Raw genomic sequence first — 22,691 nt, forward strand, 5'->3', positions numbered from 1 at the left:
CTGTATCTTTACCCCCATCATGCTGGACTATAATAATTGTGTTACTTGTCTGCCTGCAGTATTGGATTTATCTTGATGCCAAAAAGGTATCTTATTTCACATTTGTATACTTGGCACCCAGTAGGTCTTCACAAAGTACTGAATTAATGAAATCCAACAGAAAATCCAGTTAGAACCCAGCTCACATTATAGAAAATCAAATATGTGACAATTCAAATGTCTTCCAAAGCAGTGTTCTGTGATGATGAAATGTCCTATATCTGTGTTGTCCAATACAGTACCCACTAGTCCATGTGACTTTTGAGCATATGAAATGTGATTTGTGCAACAGAGGACCTGAATTTTTCATTTTATTTAATTTTAAATAAATGTAAATAGCTACATGTGTTAGTGGCTACCATTTTGGACCATACAGTCCCAAGGCGTTACATCTTTATCCTTTAAGGACCAGATACAACTTTGTTAGTCAGGAAAGTAGGCATTCATCTTTTTCTTAACATGATCATAGAAGCTGAGAATGTGGGGAGGCTGTGAATGATACAATACCCATGTCTGTTTTCTCTTTATAATGAGATACGTCAAGGCCAAGGATTCTAGTTTCTCTTAGCTTGGGAACCTAGAGAGAATTTGGACTTTGAGTTGCATTCCTCTCACCTCAGTCCCCAGAAAGTCATGTGACAAAATAAGATTGAGGTCTAACATCTCTGCTCACAAATCCCAAGTGTCTGAAGCTCTTTAAGATACTGACTTGCTAGTGAACTTGAACCATATTGTGCACTGGTTCCCTTTTTTTTTTGAAAAGGAGCCTTGCTCTGTCGCCCAGGCTGGACTTCAGTGGCACGATCTCAGCTCACTGCAACCTCTGCCTCCTGGGTTCAAGCGATTCCCTTGCCTCAGCCTCCCGAATAGCTGGGACTACAGGTGCAGGCCACCATGCCCGGCTAATTCGGCTAATTTTTTGTATTTTTAGTAGAGACAGGGTTTCACCATGTTAGCCAGGATGGTTCCCATTTTATATAGTTTCCCCAATCCATTTCAGGGAAGTTGGCCTTCCTAAAAACAGCTGCTCATGTTTTGAAATGAAAGGAAGCACAGCTTTCTTATGAAGCCCTGATATTTTTTATTTTCTGAAGCTCTGATATTTTTTGTCTTCCAATAAACTAAAGAGAAATCTAGTAATGAGTTTTCATAGTCATTTTCCATAGGTTTAAGCGAATGCTGTTTTAAAAGGAATGCTCACTAAAATGAAAACATTGATCTATGGTGTTTTATGCTGGGTTGTCATTCCATAACCTAACTGTGAAGACCATTTGGGGGAATTTTTTTTTTTTTTTTTGTCTGGCTTAATGTGCTTGCCCTGAAGTAATGAAGTGCCCTTGATTGCTGTTAAACACCATAATGCGTTTAAAGTTCAATTTCCCCGACAAGCCATTTACTTAAGGGTCTGGATAATATAAACAGAGACGGGAGGTTAGGAGAGGTACTGACATTATCCCGAGGCCAGTGCTGCCTTTACTGAAACATATATGTCTCCAAACTGAAAATGTCACCTGGCTCTGCCCCTCGGGCAGGTCTTTATGGACATCTCAAGTAAAAGTTTATTTTAAAAATGAATACAAGTCTCATCTTTTCAAGATTAACAGTGAGTTACGGCTGTCTCTCCTTCATTCCACTTCATGGATGTTCATTTTGGTTTTGTTTTTTTCTTCTGTTCTTTTTTCTCCTTCAAGTACTTAAATATCACCCACCAGTTCTGGTTTCTGACTCTGAACCTGTGTGTCGGGGAAGGTGGAAGCCGGGGAGGAGGAGGACTGTAAATGAATTGCTTGAGCTGACTGGGCTGGAGGGAAGCATTTTTATTAAAAATTTGAGATAATTTCTGATGTCAACTTGAATGAAATTTGAGTGGCTCTTGGTGACCTTGTACTTCACTGAATTAGGGACCAAAATACTTGTGACCTTTCCAAAACAATCACCTTGCTATTTGTTTGAACCGGGCGACGGCATAATTGCTGTATCAGATTCTCCCAGTTGCCCAGGAGGTCCAGGGCTTGGGGAAATCCGTTGGTTGCTACAGCAGCAGACGTATTGAAACCCCAGAACTGTGAGGCTGGAGACGACCTGACTGTTGCTTTCCTTCACAGAGCTGCAGCTTCACTGCTGTCCTCTTTTGACTGTGTTGGTGGAATGAGTGCTTCTCATAGGCACTTGAGCAGGACTCCCCCCACCACTCAGTCAATCAGGGAAGCTCTAGAATTGTAACTACCTTATAACTCTTTGTCAATTGACTGCTCTGCCATTCGCTACCCTTCCAGATTCTGAGCAAATTAAGTTACATTCCCTCTTGGAGCCTCAGGGTCCTCACTGCAGAATGTGTAGATCACGGTAACTACCACGCTGGCCCTTGGGATGTCGAAGTATTAACCATAGAGCATGAGAGGGGAGATGGAATAATTAAAGCCTTCTCTGTGAATATGTGGTATTCTTGAAGACCAGAGGCGTTCTTGCCCATAATGGCTGTATTTTCTCTCCTTTGGGTCCAGGCTGCTTTGAATGCTGCATCAAGTGTCTGGGAGGAGTCCCCTACGCCTCCCTGGTGGCCACCATCCTCTGCTTCTCCGGGGTGGCCTTGTTCTGCGGCTGTGGGCATGTGGCTCTCGCAGGCACCGTGGCGATTCTTGAGCAACACTTCTCCACCAACGCCAGTGACCATGCCTTGCTGAGCGAGGTGTAAGTATCCGGTTCCCTTTAAAAATGTATCTAAGGCCTGGCCTGGTGGCTCATGCCTGTAATCCCAGCAATTTGGGAGGCTGAGGCAGGCAGATCACCTGAGGTCAGAAGTTCAAGACCAGCCTGGCCAACATGGTGAAATGCCACCTCTACTAAAAATACAAAAAAAAAAAAAATTTAGCTGGGCATAGTGGTGTGTGCCTGTAATCCCAGCTACTTAGGAGGCTGAGGCAGGAGAATTACTTGAACCCAGGAGGTGGATGTTGTGGTGCACCAGGATGGCACCACTGCACTCCCGCCTGGGTGACAGAGTGATACTTTGTTTTTTAAAAAAAAGTATCTAAGATGCAACCACCTCATGATGTTTTTCAGAAAGACTACAGTGTGCTCTCCTGGCAGAAAATGAATGCTTTTACTTAAAGTTCACTTTATGCAGATAGAAAAAGGTTCATGAGAGAAGGAAAAAGAAAGGGCCTAGAATGTGGTAGATGTTTAGGCCCCAGGGTGGAATGTTACTTGGGAATGTTGGGAATGGCATGGTATGCACATAGGACACTTCACACATGGTAGCTGTGGACGTGGGGGACTGTGACATGGTGATAGGTGATGCTGCCGATTGTCTCAACAGAGTTGTATTGTTCCCAAGTAACAGATGCCTCCAGCTTTCTCCCAGGAAGTGACCATCCCTGGAATGGCAGGAGCCCTGTTAAGGACTGACCCCAACTCTGAGCCTCCAGGAGCAGTATTTTAACGTTAACTCTTCTAGCAGAAGAGCAGATCCCAGGGCATCCTCCATTGCAGAAGAGAGGAAGGTCCAGGGGTTTAGCAGCAGATCTCTGCCTTTCTTTCTGGAAACATTCTCAATGGAGTCACAGTGACTCCCATGCATAGATTCTCATAACTGTGCAAGCTCAGCAGCAATCTACTTATTTCCTTCGCATGTCTTCCCCTTTCTCCATTTCCTTCATTGTTTCTTTTTCTTCCCTTGAATCTCAAAGTTCCAGTGTTTATGTGTCTTATGATTATAAGAAACTTCTTTACCAGACTGAAAAAGACATGAATGAATTTTTATGGAATGGTCATGGAGTCATGTTGGAGACTCTTCAGTCCTTAGGGAATTTTATTCTTTCTTATCTGTTTACAAATGACCTCCAAAGAAATGAACACAGGTTGGGGAGATTATAAGGAGGGCTCAAGCAGGACAAGGGACTCACTGAGTGCCAACTATGTGCAAAGAAGAAATGTTTACCAAGACTGAACCTGGGAAAGGTGTATTGATTTAATTAGGTAGTGATCTCAATCTGTGGCTCTCAAACCTCTGAGCAGCTTTAAAAAAAAATCCCCATACCTTACCCCAGACCAATTAGGACATAAGCCCTGGGGGCGGGATCCAGGTACCAGTATTTTCCAAGCTCCCCAGGTGATTCCAATGGGCAGCCGAAGGCTGAGGACATGTCATCCATCTTCGTTAGCTTTTGTGAGACAAACTGCATTGTGAATTAACTTTCTGTATCTTAAACCTACTCGACTTACTACTACTTGTGTGGTGGGAGTCACAATGCAAAAAACATCTCCCCAAATTACCCCCTAAAGAAGCCCTGAGTGCCTACTTAGGGGTTTTATCAGAGTGACATGAACCACTAGGCCTGGTTGGGAGGCATTTTGATAGGGCAGAAAGAACATGTTGTCATGGACCAGGGTTCAGATGCTGGCTTTGCCACTAACTGTGTATCCTCTGATGAGGAGCTTAACTCCTCAATACCTGTGTTTTACTTATGTGCGAAATGAGGATTCTAACCCTTGCCGCCCAGGACTCAGGTAAGGATGAAAAGATTACAACTGGATGCTGCCCTGAGCAGAGGAAACATCATTCCCACCTTGGAAGGAAGGCCCATGTTGCTGGGACATGGGCAGGGATGCCGCCCAGGATGCCGCACAAGTACATCAAAGCCATCAGTGGGGCGAGTGATGCACTCACAGGAACATCCCCGTCATGTCCTCTCTCCAGCGTCCAGAAACGTAGTCACTACCAGGCAGTGAATTTAATGGTTCAGGATCTCTTCTTCTCTTTGTAGGATACAACTGATGCAGTATGTCATCTATGGAATTGCGTCCTTTTTCTTCTTGTATGGGATCATTCTGTTGGCAGAAGGCTTTTACACCACAAGTGCAGTGAAAGAACTGCACGGTGAGTTTAAAACAACCGCCTGTGGCCGATGCATCAGTGGAATGGTGAGTGTGAACCTCTGATAACTGATTGTTTGATGTACAACCAGAGCCATGCCTTGATGCATTTCCTTGTATTTGGCAAAAGCTACCAGGTATCGAGCATGGATGGAGGGTCCATGACACAAATACTGGCCTTACCAATTTAGAGTTAGGACTATAAAAACTTGCAACATGTTATTGATAGTAAATTAAAATCTATGGCTGGTAGAAATAAATCAAATGTTCTCATCAGTGTAAAGGTGAAAAGGGTGCTGAAGATTTTTCAAATGCCAAGTTCCCACTACAGAAGGAGATAACTTTCATGTGGTCTCAGTGCTTCCCTTTGGTTGTCTTTAAATATGGATCATGGCCATAAAGACATACATGGACTATGGAAAATCGTCCTGATCCTTCTGTAAATACTTACCAGCACCTGCTGTACAGAGCGCCTATCTGGGCTTTGCTAGCCACTAGAGATGCAAAGATTCAAACACAGCCTTCTTTCTCAAGCAGCTTATAGTCTAAGACAGGGGTTAGCAACTATGGACTGTGGGCAAAATTTGGTGTACTACCTGTTTTTGTATAGCTCAGGACTAAGATTTCTTTTTTGAGATGGAGTATCACTTTGTCTCCAAGGGCAGTGTCACGATCTCCACTAACTGCAACCTCTGCCTCCTGGGTTCAAGCGATTCTCCTGACTCAGCCTCCCGAGCAGCTGGGATTACAGGCGCCCGCCACCACCACCTGGCTAATTTTTGTATTTTTAGTAGAGAAAGGGTTTCACCATGTTGCCTAGGCTGGTCTCGAACTCCTGGCTCAAGCTGTCCTCCCACTTTGGCTTCCCAAAATGTTGAGATTATAGGTGTGAGCCACTGTGCCTGGCCAAGAATGCTTTTTATATCTTTCAGTGGTTAGAAAAAATGAGTATTTCATGATACATGAAAATTATAAGAAAGTCTAGTTTTAATGATCCTAAACAACGTTTGATTGGCACATAGCCATGCCTATTCATTTGCACATTAGCTATGGCTGCCTTCATGCTACAAAGCATGAAGCAGATTGGACCAGTTGCCACAGAGACCACACGTGACCTGCAAAGCCTAAACAGTTTTCTATCTGGCTCTTTACAGTAAGATAGCATTTGCTGACCTCTGGTCTAGAGGATGACAGATCTTAATGGGTCATTAAAAAACAGGGTTAAAAAGTGCTTCATCACAAAAGAAAATGGTCCTTTTCCAAGAGGAAAAGGCTTTCCATTGAGAGCCTAGGAGGGGAGGAGGGGAGAAGTATTTATGGAGTTTGATTTTTGGCACATGGAATTTCAGTTTCTAAATGGAATTGGCAGCCTGGTGCCGTGGCTCACGCCTGTAATCCCATCTCTTTGGGAGGCCTAGGCGGGTGGATCACCTGAGTTCAGGAGTTCGAAACCAGCCTGGTCAACATGGCGAAACCCCATCTCTACTAAAAATACAGAAATTAGCCAGGCATGGTGGCGCATGCCTGTAGTCCCAGGAATGTGGGAGGCTGAGGCAGGAGAATCACTTGAATCTGGAGATGGAGGCTATGAATGAATGTAACAGTTTTTCCAAGGACAGCAGGGCTGCAAGAAGGGGACTGCAATGTGGGAAACTCTCCTTTGGAGTCCACAGGCCTGGCCACATCACAGGGGCCTGTTCCTCAGCTCCTCCCCAGCTCCTCCCCAGCCCCTCCCCAGCCCGGACTGTCCTTTTTGCTCTCTCACATCAGCCGTGGGCCCAACTCCACAGTCTGCATTCTACACCACACCTGCCCCTTCCAGGAGAAGCAGCACCCCCAGGAAGTAGTTGAGCAGAACATCATCAGCTGCATGGATCCAGATGCCAATCTTTAGGTTTGTCCGGAATGACCATTTGTGGGACTTCAGAATGGTCCAGCCGGGCTTAAGCTCACATGCCCACCTACCCCTCTCAAGGACAGATAATAGTCTTGACAGATAGCGTCATTTGATGTGATTTCAGAAAACCATGTTCTGAAAAGAAACTACCTACAAGGATGAAACCCATCACTCAATTGCTGAATGATTTAGTTCTTTACCAGTTTGGACCTCCCCAATCCCAAATAGGACCCTCATTTCACGTTGGTTTTTTAAGATTCAGTTCATAGAACAAAGGAGTAAATTAATTTATGAGTTTCTGAGTAAATCATATTTCAATAAAGCTGTTAAAAAATACAAAGAAGAGACTACTGTACAAGTCAGGGGAATGGTTACTTTTGTGGAGGAAGGAGGCAGCTGTTAAATAAAATGCCTGTGAAGAACAGAGGGAAAATAGCCACAAATAGTGGGAATCCTCCTCCAAAGGAAAAAAAGAAAAACCACCTCCTCACAGCTTTAAAAATGACAGCTTTCCCCCTCACTTCTACCCATCAAGTTTCAGAAATAAAGAGGTCTAGTTTCCATAGGGCACAGCATTAAGTCATCCACTGCCTGATGTTTAACATTTTTGGATCCTTTGAGCATTGGTCGGGACACAGCACATGGTGGAAAGGAGAGGAGCTTCTACTTGAGCCAGTGGCACTTCACCTAGAGATGGGGACACCATGAGGGATTCCCAACCCACCTAGCATGGCCTGCTTTTAGCTCTTACGTCAGATTTTTTTTGAGAAAGTCCTGTGAACCCAAAAGTATCTGAAACAGGTATCAGCCCATTTAGAAAGTTTATTTTGCCAAAGTTAAGGATGTGCCCATGACACAGCCTCAGGAGGTCCGGACAGCATGGGCCCAACGTGGTCGGGGCACAGCTTGGTTTTATACATTTTAGGGAGACGTGAGACATTAATCAATAAATGTAAAATGTACATTGGTTTGTCCAGAAAGGTGGGGACAACTCGAAGCAGGGAGGGGGCTTCCAGGTCACAAGTAGGTGAGAGACAAATGGTTGCATTCTTTTGGGTTTCTGATCAGCCTTTCATTGAATATACAGTTCATATGGGAGAGGAAGGTAGAGAAATAGTCACTTATGGCTGGTCTGGCTTGTTGAAATGACGGGAGAGGAAGCAGTCAGATATGCATTTGTCTCACATGAGCCTCAGAGGGATGACTTTGAGCTCTGTCTGTCGTTTGTCCATGAGGGATTTCCCTGTGGGCTAATTGTGAAGGAGGTATGTAGCTTTATCTTTGTGCTATCTTGTTTAGGGATAGAATGGGAGGTTTGCCTGTGGCAGTTCCCAGCTTCACTTTTCCCTTTGGCTTAGTGATTTGGGGGTCCAGAGATTTCTTTTGCTTTCATAGTCCCGTGTGGAAGGCTTGTGCCCAGGAACTCACTGAGGAAGCAGCTCTAGACGCTGGAGGCCACCATGACAGGGCCAGCCCGCAGCAGGGCCCTCTGGTGGGGGGATAGTGGCCTTCCGTCTGGAGTCCTGGCCTCTTGACAGAAGGGAAGGCTCACTGAAGCCAAGAACCACCAGTTCCCTCCTGCTCAGGTCCTGTTTTCTTGAAGGGAAAGAAACCTAGTTTGGGGCAGCAGTGGGAGGAAGTGGGAGGTGGAACTGCTGAAATCTGCTTCTCTGAATATTTTTGGAGATGCAAATGCTTCCTTGCAGTGAAAGGGAAAGTGTCTTGTTTCTGCAGTTTCCTGGCATTGTGACCATCAGGAGGTGGCCTCCAACTACCCAGGTATCCCCGGCGGCGCAGAAAGTTAGTGGGGACCATCAGCTTCAAAATAGAAAAGCCAAACTAGCACTCCACACCCTCGCCCACACCCTCTGTGGGCGCGCCTTCTGAGAACACAAATACCACGTTTTTGAGGCCACCTTACAAAGCTCTCTGAAAAGTGGTCAAGGCAGAGGAAAGCCAAGCAACAGGATTCTATTCTTCCTGGAATTGCCCATGACAGTGTGTGGGTGAACACCTGAAGCTTTTTCCCTAAGCCACTGCTTTGCTTGCAAAGCTGCTGTGAATCTTAGAGACAAAAGAAAACTAGAGGAAAATGAGAATTTTATAGATCGTGCATTAAGCTTGCGTTTGCGATTATTTGAAACTTTTGGTAATTTTGCAGAATCAGGAAACTAGCGAAGTTCTTTTTGAGAGAGGGCTTCTTGTGGCAATTGCTATTCTCTGTGAGCCAACCTGTTATGATAAAGGTAACATTTGAGAAATTAATATGAAGTTATAATTCAGTGGTATATGGAATGCATCCAGAATCTATCCCATGTTATGTAGGATGTTCTGCATTTTCAGAACGGATATTTAGAAAGAGTACCTCTTGAGAGGCTGCCATTGATTAGCTCTGTATCCTCGGATGAGTGAGATCACCTCTTGGGGTCTCCTGTCCTTGTTAGTTAAGGGTGACCCGAAAGGCCCTGACATTGCTTCAGGCACTCCAATTCTAGATCTTCTAGCTCTGGGGAATGTGGCTGGCTCTTACTTACCCTGCTCCCTTGTTGGCTCTTCCTTTTTGCTGCCAATGCCGGGGTGAGGGTCCCCACAATGTGTTCCACAGATCAGTATTGGGCCTGAAAATGCACAATCCTTCCACTCAGGGGACACATCTGCCTGTTTCAGTGATGACTGTCCTTCCTCTCATTTTGGCCTAGTTCGTTTTCCTCACCTATGTGCTCGGAGTGGCCTGGCTGGGCGTGTTTGGTTTCTCAGCGGTGCCCGTGTTTATGTTCTACAACATATGGTCAACTTGTGAAGTCATCAAGTCACCACAGACCAACGGGACCACGGGTGTGGAGCAGATCTGTGTGGATATCCGACAATACGGTACTTCCTTCTAATTCACCCCTCCCCCAATTAATTCATTGTCCTCTCATGCATATGTCTGGACCTAATTATTACATGAGCATCCTTTTAATTGTCATGATCTGTTTCATCCCTTCTATCAGTAATTTTATACTTTTCCCTTCAATATGCTGTTTTCTGGGTGGAAACATCAGGGAGGCTTTTAGCTTGCTAGGTGTCAAGATTTCGTTAGGTTTTCATGTTTGTTTTTTTTTTTTTTTTTTTTTGAGACGGAGTCTTGCTCTGTCACCCAGGCTGGAGTGCAGTGGCCGGATCTCAGCTCACTGCAAGCTCCTCCTCTCGGGTTCACGCCATTCTCCTGCCTCAGCCTCCCGAGTAGCTGGGACTACAGGCACCTGCCACTTCGCCCGGCTAGTTTTTTGTATTTTTTTAGTAGAGACGGGGTTTCACTGTGTTAGCCAGGATGGTCTCGATCTCCTGACCTCATGATCCGCCCGTCTCGGCCTCCCAAAGTGCTGGGATTACAGGCTTGAGCCACCGCGCCCGGCCTGGTTTTCATGTTAAGTGTGTAGTAAAAGAAGCTTTTCATAATATGAAACTACTTCATAATGCAGTTCAATCAAAAAAGACTTCTGGACCTCCACTATAAAAAGATTATATTTTTTCTTTATTTTCAGTTTTATAACATCCAACTTTCCATTCAAAATAATATTGCACACATTGTATAATTCAATTAATTTGCATATCCAACTCCTCAAATCTGGTCTTTTTAAAATGACTAACTGCTTAAACTTCATCTGTACTGAAAAAGACAACGTTAGATCCAGACATATTTTAAAGTCATCAGAACATACTCTTTAAAAAATCGTCAGCTGTTGGAAACCAGTTCAAGCATTTTCTAATGAGTGAGATCCTTACAATAGGGATCTAAGGTTGGTTCATTGTGACAAGCCCCAGAAGAGACCACTGGCTCCTCCTGTCAATTAATTTGGGACTTGACTTTGCTGCTGAGTAAGAGAGGGCAGCATCCTCAGGGAGGAGTCTAATTACTGCTTCCAGCCACGATGGTAGGAAATCTTTTCTTGGCAGAAACAACCAGGGGGTGGGGGGAAAAGCTTTCATCAGAATTGAAGAGGAAATAACTGTCCTTCCAGAGCTTTTCTGAAGAGAGATGACTATTTCATTTCTGCTGTTTTTCTCATGTGGCTTAGTCTCAGCATCTTACCTTACAATATAATACTACATTTGCTTGAAACTACCCATCAGACTAATCTCTTCTCACAATGACCAAGGCTAAACAACACTGTTCTTTATGATAGAGCTAAAAGCGGAGCCTAAAGTTGGCTGTTAAAGTATTTGTAAATGAATATCTAAATGTATATCATTCCCCTACTCCTTAAAAATGTTTTGCCACAAATTTTTGGTAATCAGCAATCATCTTTTTAAATCCTCTATATTTGCCTATGTATTGTTATAGTTAATGGTTTCACTGACAATTTGGGGCAATTTCCCATGCTTCTGAGGTATAAAGATGTACTCTTAGCCCGTGTCAAGGATGAAAGGAATAAGGACTTTTCTTCTTCTAACACTCCTTACCTCCTAGGAGTGTTTAAGCACAAACTTATGCATTAGAGGGGGAAGAAAGCAGCAGCCCACTGGACAATTGTCATTGCAGAGGAGCCTCAGGGTTACAGTGAGAGAGAAATCATAGACTCTGCTTGTCCCACCCTCTAGGGTAAAGGACAGTAGTGTTTTTCTTTTTAAAAAATTTCCAGCCATACGCGGTGGCTCACACCTGTAATCCCAGCACTTTGGGAGGCTGAGGCGGGTGGATCACGAGGTCAGGAGTTCAAGACCAGCCTGGCCAAGATGGTGAAACCCCGTCTCTACTAAAAATACAAAAATTAGCCAGGCGTGGTGGCGGGCACCTGTAATCCCAGCTACTCGGGAGGCTGAGGCAGAGAATCGCTTGAACCCAGGAGGTGGAGGCTGCAGTGAGCCAAGATCACGGGAGTCCACTCCAGCCTGGGTGACAGAGCAAGACTCTGTCTCCAAAAAAAAAAAAAAAAATTCCAATTTGATTTTCAATCCAAAAGTATTTTCTAATATATTTATAAGACATAATAAAAATGAATATAAAAATAAAGACAAAGTACAAATCCAGAGTTTATTGGATTCCCACAAACATAAATTACTCTGTCAAATTGTAATTTGTTTCCGAGTGTATACTTGCAGTTTTGGAACTCCTGGCAGACCACTAACAGAGCTTGGACAGCAAGGCCACAGACCACAACATTCATGAGGAAATGTATTTTGACCTCAATGTGATAAAATGCTTTACGAGGGGGTTGTCTGCAGTAACTATAGGGAAAGTCTGGCTTTGAAAATTAATCTTTACAAATATGAACTTCCAAATATGAACCCTCACTGAATAAAGCACAATTTGTAGGGGAAAAAAATATCAGGCTGTTTAGATTTCTTATGGACTAGTTGGCTTTGCTTTTGGCCTATTGTTCAAATGGGGCTATTTATTCCAAAATGCTTGTTCTGCAGACAGCAGATCCATCAATTCTTAATGAAGGAACATAGCCTACAATTACACTGTAACTGGCATCCAAAGTGGTGGGGTCTATTAAGAACATGAGGCACTGTAGTTTGTACTAACATCCTATTGGGGTTCATTTTACAGGTATCATTCCTTGGAATGCTTTCCCGGGAAAAATATGCGGCTCTGCCCTGGAGAACATCTGCAACACAAACGAGGTAAACTCATCACAGTTCAGAGGGCTCGTAAGAATAACCCTTGAATATTAGGCTGAGACAAGGGTTCTCCTAGCTATAGAAAGAGCGAGAGAGATGGTTAAAATGCTATTAAGGAAAGCTCCTTGTTTAGACTCTTTAAGATTGAGCTATATGTAACCATCACTATTCAGCCATTTTTGACCTACAAAAATGGTCACTTCATATGGTCCAACCCATTTGGTGAGAATCCTTAAGAAGTGGAGAGCTTTTCCTTTGGGCAATAATTTAGAGGTGAACCCAAACCTACAAACCTAATAATATATCTAGATTCTTCTCTCACCTCTTCAGAAAGATTTTCAAAGTGGAACACCTGTCACAGAACACATGTAAGTTAATTTTCATAGAGGAGTCCCTCTGTTTCGTAGAGGAATTTGTGTATATGCCCAATTTTTAATAAATGAGGCCACAGTTAATCATTTATATTTCTGGAATGACTTGGCTACTTCTCTATTTCTCATTCATTCTTAATAGGGAGTGTATCCTAACACTTTGGTTTAAATTGTCTCAGCCCTAGAACATTCTTCGGTCATTGGCTTGTAACTGTTTATAAATGCATTTGTAGGTGCTTGTATATTTAAGAAAATCCTGGCAAGCTTTTAAAAAGCAGTGAGTTACAGAAATAATCAGCTCCTACCCTATCCAACTTGTCAATTTGTATATCCATAATATGCAGTGGCTTGAAGCAGGGGCTCCCCACCTTGGCTGCACCTTTCAGCCATCAAGGCAGCACTATGTTATACTGATGGCTGAGGCCCAGCCCCTAGGTATTCAGATTTAATTGATTTGGGGGGCAGTCTGGGCATCAGAAAGTTTTTAAAGCTCCTCAGGTGACTCCACCATGAGGCCAGAGCATGAAGAGAAGGCAGGCCTGTGCCCAGTCTTGCAGAGAATAGCTGCAAAGGAGACAGATGAAGCAGCACCCCAGAATGAGTGTAGGCCATTTCATTACACATCAAATGCTTATGTTGGTGCCCTGTTCTTTTGTAGTTCTACATGTCCTATCACCTGTTCATTGTGGCCTGTGCAGGAGCTGGTGCCACCGTCATTGCCCTGGTGAGTAATGGCCCCAAGACCACCCTAGTCTAGCCTCCTCCCTCTAGCCTCTAAATGACAGATTTCCCTTCCAGCTTTTACCAGCCTATTGAAGCCAATGATTCTGGCACTCAACCTTGGTTAACTGGCGCCTGTGTAACTTACCGCATGTAGTTTGCAGGAAGTATTAGTTGGCTGCCTTGGCACCAATTGTAGGTGATGTAATTTGGACTCTGGAAAGAAAAGAGGGTATCAACACCTATCAGCTAGACCAAGCATATTACCTTGTTGCACTGAGCACTTAGCTTCATGACTTCAGTCACACACAAATGAAATGCTCACTTGAGGCATTACCCATTTCTCTTTGCCAAGGATTAATTTACAAGTGGAAATATGCACATATATATACATTTATATAGTTACTCTCATACACAGTAGCTATGTTCCATAAAGTCACCTCAAGCACTGAATTAGCAAATGCTGGACCACTGCTCCTAGGGGAAATACATGGCTAGGTTCCTGTGAGCCTCTGGTCACATCATTTTCATCAACGTATCAACACATAAGCTTGTTTTGTGTGTTTCTGTGTAAATACACCTTATTTAATATATATTGTTGATTAATATTGAATTCATGTGAATGAAGCTGCTCTAATGAACATTTTCTCTGGTCAGGCAGTTTGCAATCTTCTTGCGCTTAGGGACTCTAGACAGCACTATGCTTGGGAGCCATTTTAAGCAGCAAAATCACCCACAAAAAAAATGTTAAAAATGTGGCACTAAATATATTTCGAGTATACTTATTTACAGTCTGAGAGCTGAAACAAGAAGGCAGCGTGTTGCCTTGTTCAACCTCAGTTAGGAATGTGCATACTGGGCAACTCAACTTTCACCGCTCTGCACATGTCTGCTAATAACTGCAAAAGAAGTGCCTCAAGTATTAAGGGTTACAAATTAATCTTAGCAAGTAGGCAGTCACAAATATGGAATCTACAAGTAGTGAAAACCAACTGTATAAACACACGCTCTTATGTATGTATATGTTTGTACACATGTAATTTTGGAGGGCTTGGTTTGTGATTTGAGGAAAACCAACTAAGACTGGTAGAGCAAGGGGAAAATCTCAGCTGCTTGTAAATTAGTCATTCCCAGTTTTTCTGACCATTAAATCATTCCTTCCCCTTAGAATCTATGAAAAAAAACCACCTGTAAAATCATGGGGGTGACCTGTTCTTTTGGTTGAGCAACAGGTAGGAAAGATGACTGCCTGCTGCTGAGCAGATGGTTTTGGAAAGATGAGGGGATTAAGGCATTTAGCTTCATCCTTCTCATGCTGTTGACCCAGCTCTCTGTCTTGTTATTCTTCAAACACATCCAAGTACTTTTAATAAACTTAGGGAAGAACCAATGACTTACATTGTACATATGTGATGAGAAAAAGTTTGTGTGTGCTAGATAGGAAAATTGTCTCTTGTGATTTTAAGTGGGGAAAAAAAAGAAACACCTTAGACTATGAGCAGGCACCCATCCCCACCCAAGTTTAGAAGTGTCATGGCATTGGCCCTCACTGCCTGTATCTTACTGTCCTGTTTTGTTCTCTTCCACCAGCTGATCTACATGATGGCTACTACATATAACTATGCGGTTTTGAAGTTTAAGAGTCGGGAAGATTGCTGCACTAAATTCTAAATTGCATAAGGAGTTTTAGAGAGCTATGCTCTGTAGCATGAAATATTACTGACACTCCAGACTAAAGCAGAGTCTAGGTTTCTGCAGTTTTGTTACAGTAATTTGTAAATAGCTTTAGTAAACTCATCTTGCATGGTAGATTAATAAGATGACTTACTGTACATGAATTACACAATAATGAGATCTGGCTATTTCCACATTTTGAAAAGGATTCAGTTATTTACTGACACTGGTGAGCATCCTCTTTAAAATAATGTTCTCATACTTAAACTTTAGAGAGCAATATCTTTAAATGAAGTATTAACACTTTGGAATAATAACATTTTCTGTTATTTTTGATTGCTTGATAACCAGTTTCAATGATGAAAATGAAAACAAGTGCTGAAGATGAAATGGATTTAATCTGGATTTTGTTTTGTCACACCTTCTGGAAAATACTTTGCAAATATGTTCTAAATTTAAAACAATTTTTTTATGATCACATGGTTCACTACTAAATGACCCTCAAATAAGCCAGATGAAAATTTAAAGAAAAAGGTCACCCAGTTCTCTGAAAAAAAGGATTTATATGTGGATATTTTTCCCCCCCAACAACACAATCATTCCGTTAGAGCCCACAAAATTGGTAACCTTAAATTGTGTGTTTTGGTAAGTAATAACTGTTTCCTCATAGCTAGTTCTCAAGCTGCATGTAAGATTTTAACGGGAAGAGAAACTAGGCCTGGACCTGAAGGTCTCAAATATGTTGAGAAGGAAGTATGAACTATAAGGAACTTGAGATGTAGATTTATTTTGCAGGAAATACAAGGAAAATAGGAAAGAAGTGTTTGCCGCATCAAGTGTAAAGAATGATACTGAGGATTTTTGCATTTTATGAAATGAAACGGCATTTACAAAATGAAAAGTGTAGTTTCACAACTAAATTTTGTTAACAGAGAGACTGCATGCTTTGCTTATAGTTCTTAATTTTGGTTTTGACATTCACTTAATTTTTTCCATGTTAAATATGTAGTTTAATTATTTACTCAAAATAAACATTGTTCATGCTTTTAGGCCTTTGGGGGAATTGATTTATCTACAGGTAGAAAATGTCTTTGCACACACTACACTTATTTCAACTATACAATGTGCTCCCGAACTTCCGCATCAATCTTTAAAATTACTCTCAAAATGGTTAAAAAAAAACAAAAACAAAAACACCCTCTTGTATTTCATTTTTGCTTTTTCTTAACAATACCTTTGGCCATTTTTTTCCAGTTCACTATGTTTGTGTACTAACTTTTCTTCAGCCTTTTAATGCGAAGCCAACTAGTAGAGCATGCTTTCAGGATTTGACAGCTCTGCTAGTAGAGCGAGTATTAATACAGAATAACCTTCGCCCCCTTTAAAGTCAAGTCCGTCTAATCTAACTAGCGCCTCGCTTTGCCTTCTCACATGCTCACTAGCCATCATGCTCACCCTTCTCTTCCAGATCCACTTCCTCATGATACTGTCTTCTAACTGGGCTTACTTAAAGGATGCGAGCAAAATGCAGGCTTACCAGGATATCAAAGCAAAGGAAGAACAGGAACTGCAAGATATCCAGTCTCGGTCAAAAGAACAACTCAATTCTTACACATAAATATTTGCCAGAGTGTTTCGACCGACGTATTTACAGCTCTGACAAATCATCAGACAGCTGCTCTGCAGTACAGATGTGTATCCCACCAAACTAATGTAGATGTACAAACACTTCACTGTCTGTCTCAAGCTGCTGGGATGTATCTCTAGGAAAACCTTCCAGTGGGTAAATCTTTTTCTTTAGAACAAATATTGGAGGTTTCATGTTAGCCATTTTAAAAGGCAACACTTTGGGAATCTGTGGTGGCATGTTCACTTTTATTGCTAGGGCAATTCTACCAAGACACTAATGGAATATGTCACACCCCTTGATAGGGACCTGTGACATGCCAGCATCAAGGGGTAACACCATAAATTCATATATATGCCATCTGTCCTCAAATAAGTGTTATCTACATAGGAAATAAAATGGAATTGATGTAAAGTTCCATTTCTGACAGCTGACATTTATTAAGCTTTGGATCAAAGATAATGTGATTCTTATGACTGACTTTTCAAATTAGCTTTTCCCTCCCAAGTCCAGGACCCTTTAATTTCCTGAGTCAATCAGAAATATATTTTTCAATAATGCTAAAATTAGCTACAATTCTGCTGACCCTACTATTAAACAATCTGGATTCTGGACTCATTGACAAGCTTTCCAGAAGCAATTTTGTAACAGATTTCATTTTAACAAAATACTGATTCAATTTTCATTATTCTTGGGAAATGTCAGCTCTGCCTTAATGAGTATTTGCTTTGAATTTCTAAGAATTTATATCATAACTAGAGACCCAAATATCTTTCACAGAATTTTGTTCCATAAATGTTTTTAATTAAGAAGTGTTACCTTATTAAAATGACCACCATTCTAAACCATTTTTCAGTGGTCTGGATACTAAGTTTACAGTTTCATACCAACTATCTAAAACCTAATTGCAAACTGACCACAGACCTCTAACCTCCTGCTTTTACAGACTTGAATACTTAAGTAATTTAAATTAGGGTTGGTATTACATTTTTTCTTATCTAAATCTTAGTTTCCTGGAATAAAGTTTGATGTTCAGCAAGAGAACTGCTTGAGTTTAAGCCATTTTCAAAAGAAACTTGCCTTCTACATTATTGTGTTCCAGAACATTAAGTGACTGTAGGTACTGGGTATTAGTGATGGTAAACTTTGTGTTGTTCTTTATGAAATGATTCATATTAACTGTTGGGTGCATCAGTGCTTTTCAAAGGGGCTGCTTACTATAGGGTTAACTATGTATATTCATTGTTAAGAGTTAACTTGTGGTTTGGCTGTTTCCTGGATTTTATAACATATACATGTGCAGAAATGTATTCAAATGAAAGGAAGCATACCTTTATTAAGATGCTATTAAAATTGAACATCAAGTATAATATTTCATTTGGATTCTTTTTTTGGTTAATACCTAAAAATGCCTATTTGGGATTTTTTTTTTTTAATTAAGAGAAGCTCTCTTCTTTGTAGAACAGTTGTTCCAAAATAGCTTAGTGTTTTGTTTTCCTGTTGCATGACAGATTTAACTATTATTTCCAGCAGTGGAGGTGCTGTCAGAGTCCAGTGTTCTAGAAGAGGCAGTGTCTAAAGCCTAATTTTACTTTTCTAATTCTGGTAGCTATTACCAGGAATTTTTGGAAGTTTTGTTTAAGTAGTCTAATATTTTTTATGTAAAGAGCATTAAATTTTGCTATGTATAAATTTTTGTAACCTAACAGTGAATCAATATTTTCTATCAGTGCCAAGGGCTTCCTGTAGTTCTATTCAAGTGTTACAATAAATATTTGTAGATAATAGTCGATACTTGTGTATGCTTATTTTAAATATCTATTTAGGTGGAAATAGTTGTGGATGTACTAAGAGTAATGAAATAAAATTATAGCTTCATTCACTTGCCTTTTTACCATACATAAATCCTATCTTTGTCCTCAGTATGGTGTCACTTTTGAATAATGTGCATAGTCAAGATTTCACATTGGTATGGAAATCAAGTCTGTGAGTGCTACTTGGTTTATTTCTGGCAAAAATCTTTTCAGCAATTTAAGAAAATATTATATAATCCACTGGGCTGTATTGGGCATAAAAGTGCCACTAGCACTTCTGTAGTTCTCTGTGTAAAGTAAGAATTTTTCTGAGTAGTTTTTCAACAAATAAATGCCATCTACCTATAGGATCAACGAGGCTTAAACTTGGGCAAAGTAGAAACAAAATAAGAGCATGTGTGTAGTTATTTTTCAAACCAAAGGTACAAAAGTCTATTGATTTATTCTGGAATATAAAAAAACCTAGTTCTAACGGTTGACTCTCTAGAGTAGCAGAGCTAAATACGTTACTTAGGATTTTATTTTATCATCTGTTTAAACTCTTATCTGTCAACATGATTATGCATTTGGATTCTGTGCATCTGACCTTTCTTAGTGAGGCCCAGCCTGTGTCACTGTTGACACATGGCCATTCCTAAATGAGGTGCTGATTCTAGATCATCACCCTTTGTTCACGCATGGCAGGAGAACAATCAGGAGCTCAATTCGTGTGCTATTTGTCACCCTACTTAGTATCTTCTGTTTAAGTGGCATTTTGTGCAATTATTTAAGTCACATGAGTCAACAGAGGAAACTGTAAAATAATGGTTAGATAAAACCACAAGCAGCCTCTTAATTATCCACAGTGATCCTGCCACAAAACCTAGGACCCTTTAGAGGGTTGAGTAGAGATTTTTTTCCAGTTCTGACTTGTAAAACTTGACCTTTAAGAGATGAAAATGAAGTCAATTATAGGGAAGGAGCCCATTCATTTAAAAACAAACGAAATACTTGAAGCCCATTCATTAAGTATGAGGACCAAAGATTCCATAATAAAGATGCTATCTCAGTCTGTTCCTGCCACTATAACAAAATAACTTAGACTGGGTGACTTATAAAGACCAGAAATGTGTTTCTTACCGTTTGAAGCTGGGAAGTCCAAGATCAAGGCACTGGCAGGTTGGATGTCTGGTGAAGGCCCGGTCTCTGCTTCCAAGATGGTGCCTTGTTGCTGTGTTCTCCAGAGGGGACCAATGCAGTATCTTCAAATGGTGGAAGGGCAAAAGGGCCTCACTAGTTCCATTGAGCCCTTTTATAAGGTCACTAATCCCACTCTTAGTCACCTGTGAAAGGTGCCACCTCTTAATTCTATCACACTGGGGGGGTTTAAATTCCAACATATGAATTTTGGAGGGACACATACATTCAAACCACAGATGTCAAAAGTAAAGACCAGAGGCAATATCTTACTATTTCTAATGCCTAGAAAAATGTTTTTATGTTCAGGGACAAAACAGGAGTATGCTGAGAAAAATAACCTGTTTTACAGGTAGCAGCCCAACTTTGGAGAGAAAAGAACACAGCTTAAACTTCCAAAATGTAGGCCTGGAGTTGACCAATAAGATAGATTGACCAATAAGATAGATATACTCATTTAAAAATTTAAGGTAAAAATGAGGTTAAAAGCCAGTTCCTTTTATTATAATGAATGAGAAATACTATGACTGGAGAAGAGGTTTCACGTGACTAGATTATTCTTGGTTCACACACTGTGGTATCAAAATTATGAAAAAAAAAAAAAAAAAAACCACACTGGATTACACACATTTTTATTGAGTTTTGTCTGATGATAGAGAAACACTTACAAAGGGGTAAATGTTATGTAACTTCTCATGGTATGTAAGTTAGAAGCTGGGCAGCAAACATGGTTACCAAGAGTCATCTGGTTCTTCATGAGAAAAGCCTGTTAAACTAAATTAGGGAAAGACAAAAATTAAAATGTAAAATTTTGTGTCAAGTTTATTTGCTATCTTCATAATGTTCTCAATTCCTTCCCTGGGGGGTTTCTGCCCTAGCTTACAATTTATATCAGGATCAATTTCACAAGTTAAAAAACTCAGTCGTTTTTATAGTCAGTAATTTTGACTGATTCAATAACTTCTTACAGGCAATCTCAAACATCTAACCGTTTCTCTTGGCTGACAAAATGAGCAATTAACAGTTTGTGTATGAAACAGTATGTAGGGAAAACAGGTACCTTTCAACTTTGTCACTAGATTGCAGCGTGTCCACTAGGGAGCCTTCTTGGACCATCTTTTTTGAGCTCTGATTACATGGAGGGGGTGGAAAATTTTGAAATTAGATATGCATTAATTTTATGAAATACTTTTCTCTAAGAACCATTTTTGAAATATATATGTAATTTAAAAGTCTAAAAAAGAGGTGACTTTTAAACATGAAATTTAGCAAGCACATCAAAATAAACTATAGGGTATGCATTTAACACCCATATTACTACAGACTTACATAAAATATTAATGTCAGTACTAATGCATTTGTTATATGATAGATCTTTTCTTCCTTGTTCTTAATGAGCCACCCCAACTTTTAAAAACTCTTAAATCTTTTACCTTAAGCAAAAAAGCTATGAGTTTTTGTCAAAAGAGTAGAATATTTAAAAGACTCAAGGTTCCATTTGAACTTTGGATTTTCTATACTTTTCACCTTTTTGTCTTCAATGGAGAAGATGGATTCCCATCCCAAGAAGTTAAACCACGGAAGCCCTGGATGTCCCCCACCCACAGATTGCCCTGTCCATGGCACTGGCACCTTATCTGCTGACTGCTGGTCTTGCTCCTGCTGGATGATTTTCATGTATTTCTCTAAAGGGTTTTCACTGTGAGCAGATTTGTCTTTCATTTCTTGATTACTCATTTCTAATTCATTTTCCATTTCTAATTCATTTTCTATTTCAATCTTCAGTGATTCTTCAATCATCCTCTATAAAATAGGCACCAAAACAGATAATACACAAATATATTTGTAAAACTTTATGTATTTTAAAAATGCACTAATATTAATCCCGATCCTTGAAGTATAGCCTGTGTGCCAGAGGACTAATTTTTAAAATTGAAGTCATTGCTATCATCAAAGGAAGACAAATATGTCATCTCAAGGAAGGTATTAATCGGCAAGTGTCCTGTGCTTTAGACTTGAATTAACCAGAAGTCCAAGGAACATTCATATGTTAGAGTAATTAAAGCAAGACTTAGCAGGCATGTTAAGTGGACAGAGTAATCCATCTGCTAGGACCGAATCGGGACACAGAAGGCAAGAAGAGAACTAGAGGAAGGAGGAAGGGAATGTGTGCCCCTGGAAGCAACCATGGACTGGCAGCCATCTCCTCCCTTGGGTTCTAGTCCCAGCTAGCTGACACTGACAGCCTCTTCTTTAAACCCTGTTTTCAAAGCAAAGTTCTGCAGCAAAGCACAGTCTACCTTTTTTACAGGCTTGTTTTAAGGATCAGATGAGAATGTACAAAAATTACCTTCAAAAACCATCCTTTACTACAAAACTCCTAAGCTGCACATTCTGTGCAGCCTTTCTCACCGTCTGTAAGACCAGGAGAGGACAGGGATGCCTTTTAAGGCACCTGCCGTTCCTCTGACTTTGTACACCAATTGACTCCCCTCCCTGAGCTCAATGTACTTACGAAAGGTGTACAACGGAGCAACCAGTACAGAAAATCAAGTCATACTTATTACCCTTTCCTGATACAGTTTTTCTAGTTCTCTTCGTTCCCTTTCTAAAACTTCTTGTAGATTACTCTGCCTTCTTTCTTCTCTCTGCCTTCGTTCTTTCACTTGCTGTTCCCGTATTTTTTCTTCTTCCTTTTGTTCTTCAATTTGTTTCTGATCTACACCTAATAGGACAGAAAATAAAGAGTAGCTTCCAGTATCAGACTGTTCAAATGAATGCAGGACCAGTCTGCAGAAGCCCTTGCCAAGACCCACGGAGACTCTGCTTGGCTTTTAGTTGACTCTGTGACCTGCTTCAAGTCACTGTTTCATTTTCACTCACTTCAA

General features: G+C 40.9%; 2 protein-coding genes across 8 annotated transcripts in view; one reads left to right on the plus strand and one right to left on the minus strand.

The window, feature by feature from the left end:
- GPM6B (glycoprotein M6B) overlaps positions 1-18,691 on the plus strand; it is a 170,521-nt gene extending 151,830 nt beyond the window's left edge. For 4 of the 7 annotated variants that reach the window (XM_009197217.2, XM_009197215.2, XM_031660522.1 and 1 more), the window contains 6 exons: positions 2,544-2,730; positions 4,806-4,962; positions 9,511-9,682; positions 12,351-12,424; positions 13,451-13,516; positions 16,655-18,691. In XM_009197217.2, the coding sequence (XP_009195481.1) occupies positions 2,544-2,730; positions 4,806-4,962; positions 9,511-9,682; positions 12,351-12,424; positions 13,451-13,516; positions 16,655-16,804 (806 nt within the window). In that variant the 3' untranslated portion in view covers positions 16,805-18,691. Of the gene's footprint in view, positions 1-2,543; positions 2,731-4,805; positions 4,963-9,510; positions 9,683-12,350; positions 12,425-13,450; positions 13,517-15,102 lie in introns of all 7 variants that reach the window. The other 3 variants (XM_003917418.3, XM_031660523.1, XM_031660525.1) reach the window with 1 other exon arrangement.
- A 1,728-nt stretch (positions 18,692-20,419) lies between these two features.
- The window catches only part of OFD1 (OFD1 centriole and centriolar satellite protein), a 35,080-nt gene continuing 32,808 nt past the window's right edge, over positions 20,420-22,691 (minus strand). Inside the window, 4 exon segments of the mRNA XM_003917416.4 lie at positions 20,420-20,577; positions 20,864-20,931; positions 21,436-21,606; positions 22,371-22,528. Coding sequence (XP_003917465.2) covers positions 20,535-20,577; positions 20,864-20,931; positions 21,436-21,606; positions 22,371-22,528 — 440 coding nt within the window. The 3' untranslated portion in view covers positions 20,420-20,534.

This window comes from Papio anubis, chromosome X (assembly GCF_008728515.1).
Source record: "Papio anubis isolate 15944 chromosome X, Panubis1.0, whole genome shotgun sequence".
NCBI lineage: Eukaryota > Metazoa > Chordata > Mammalia > Primates > Cercopithecidae > Papio > Papio anubis.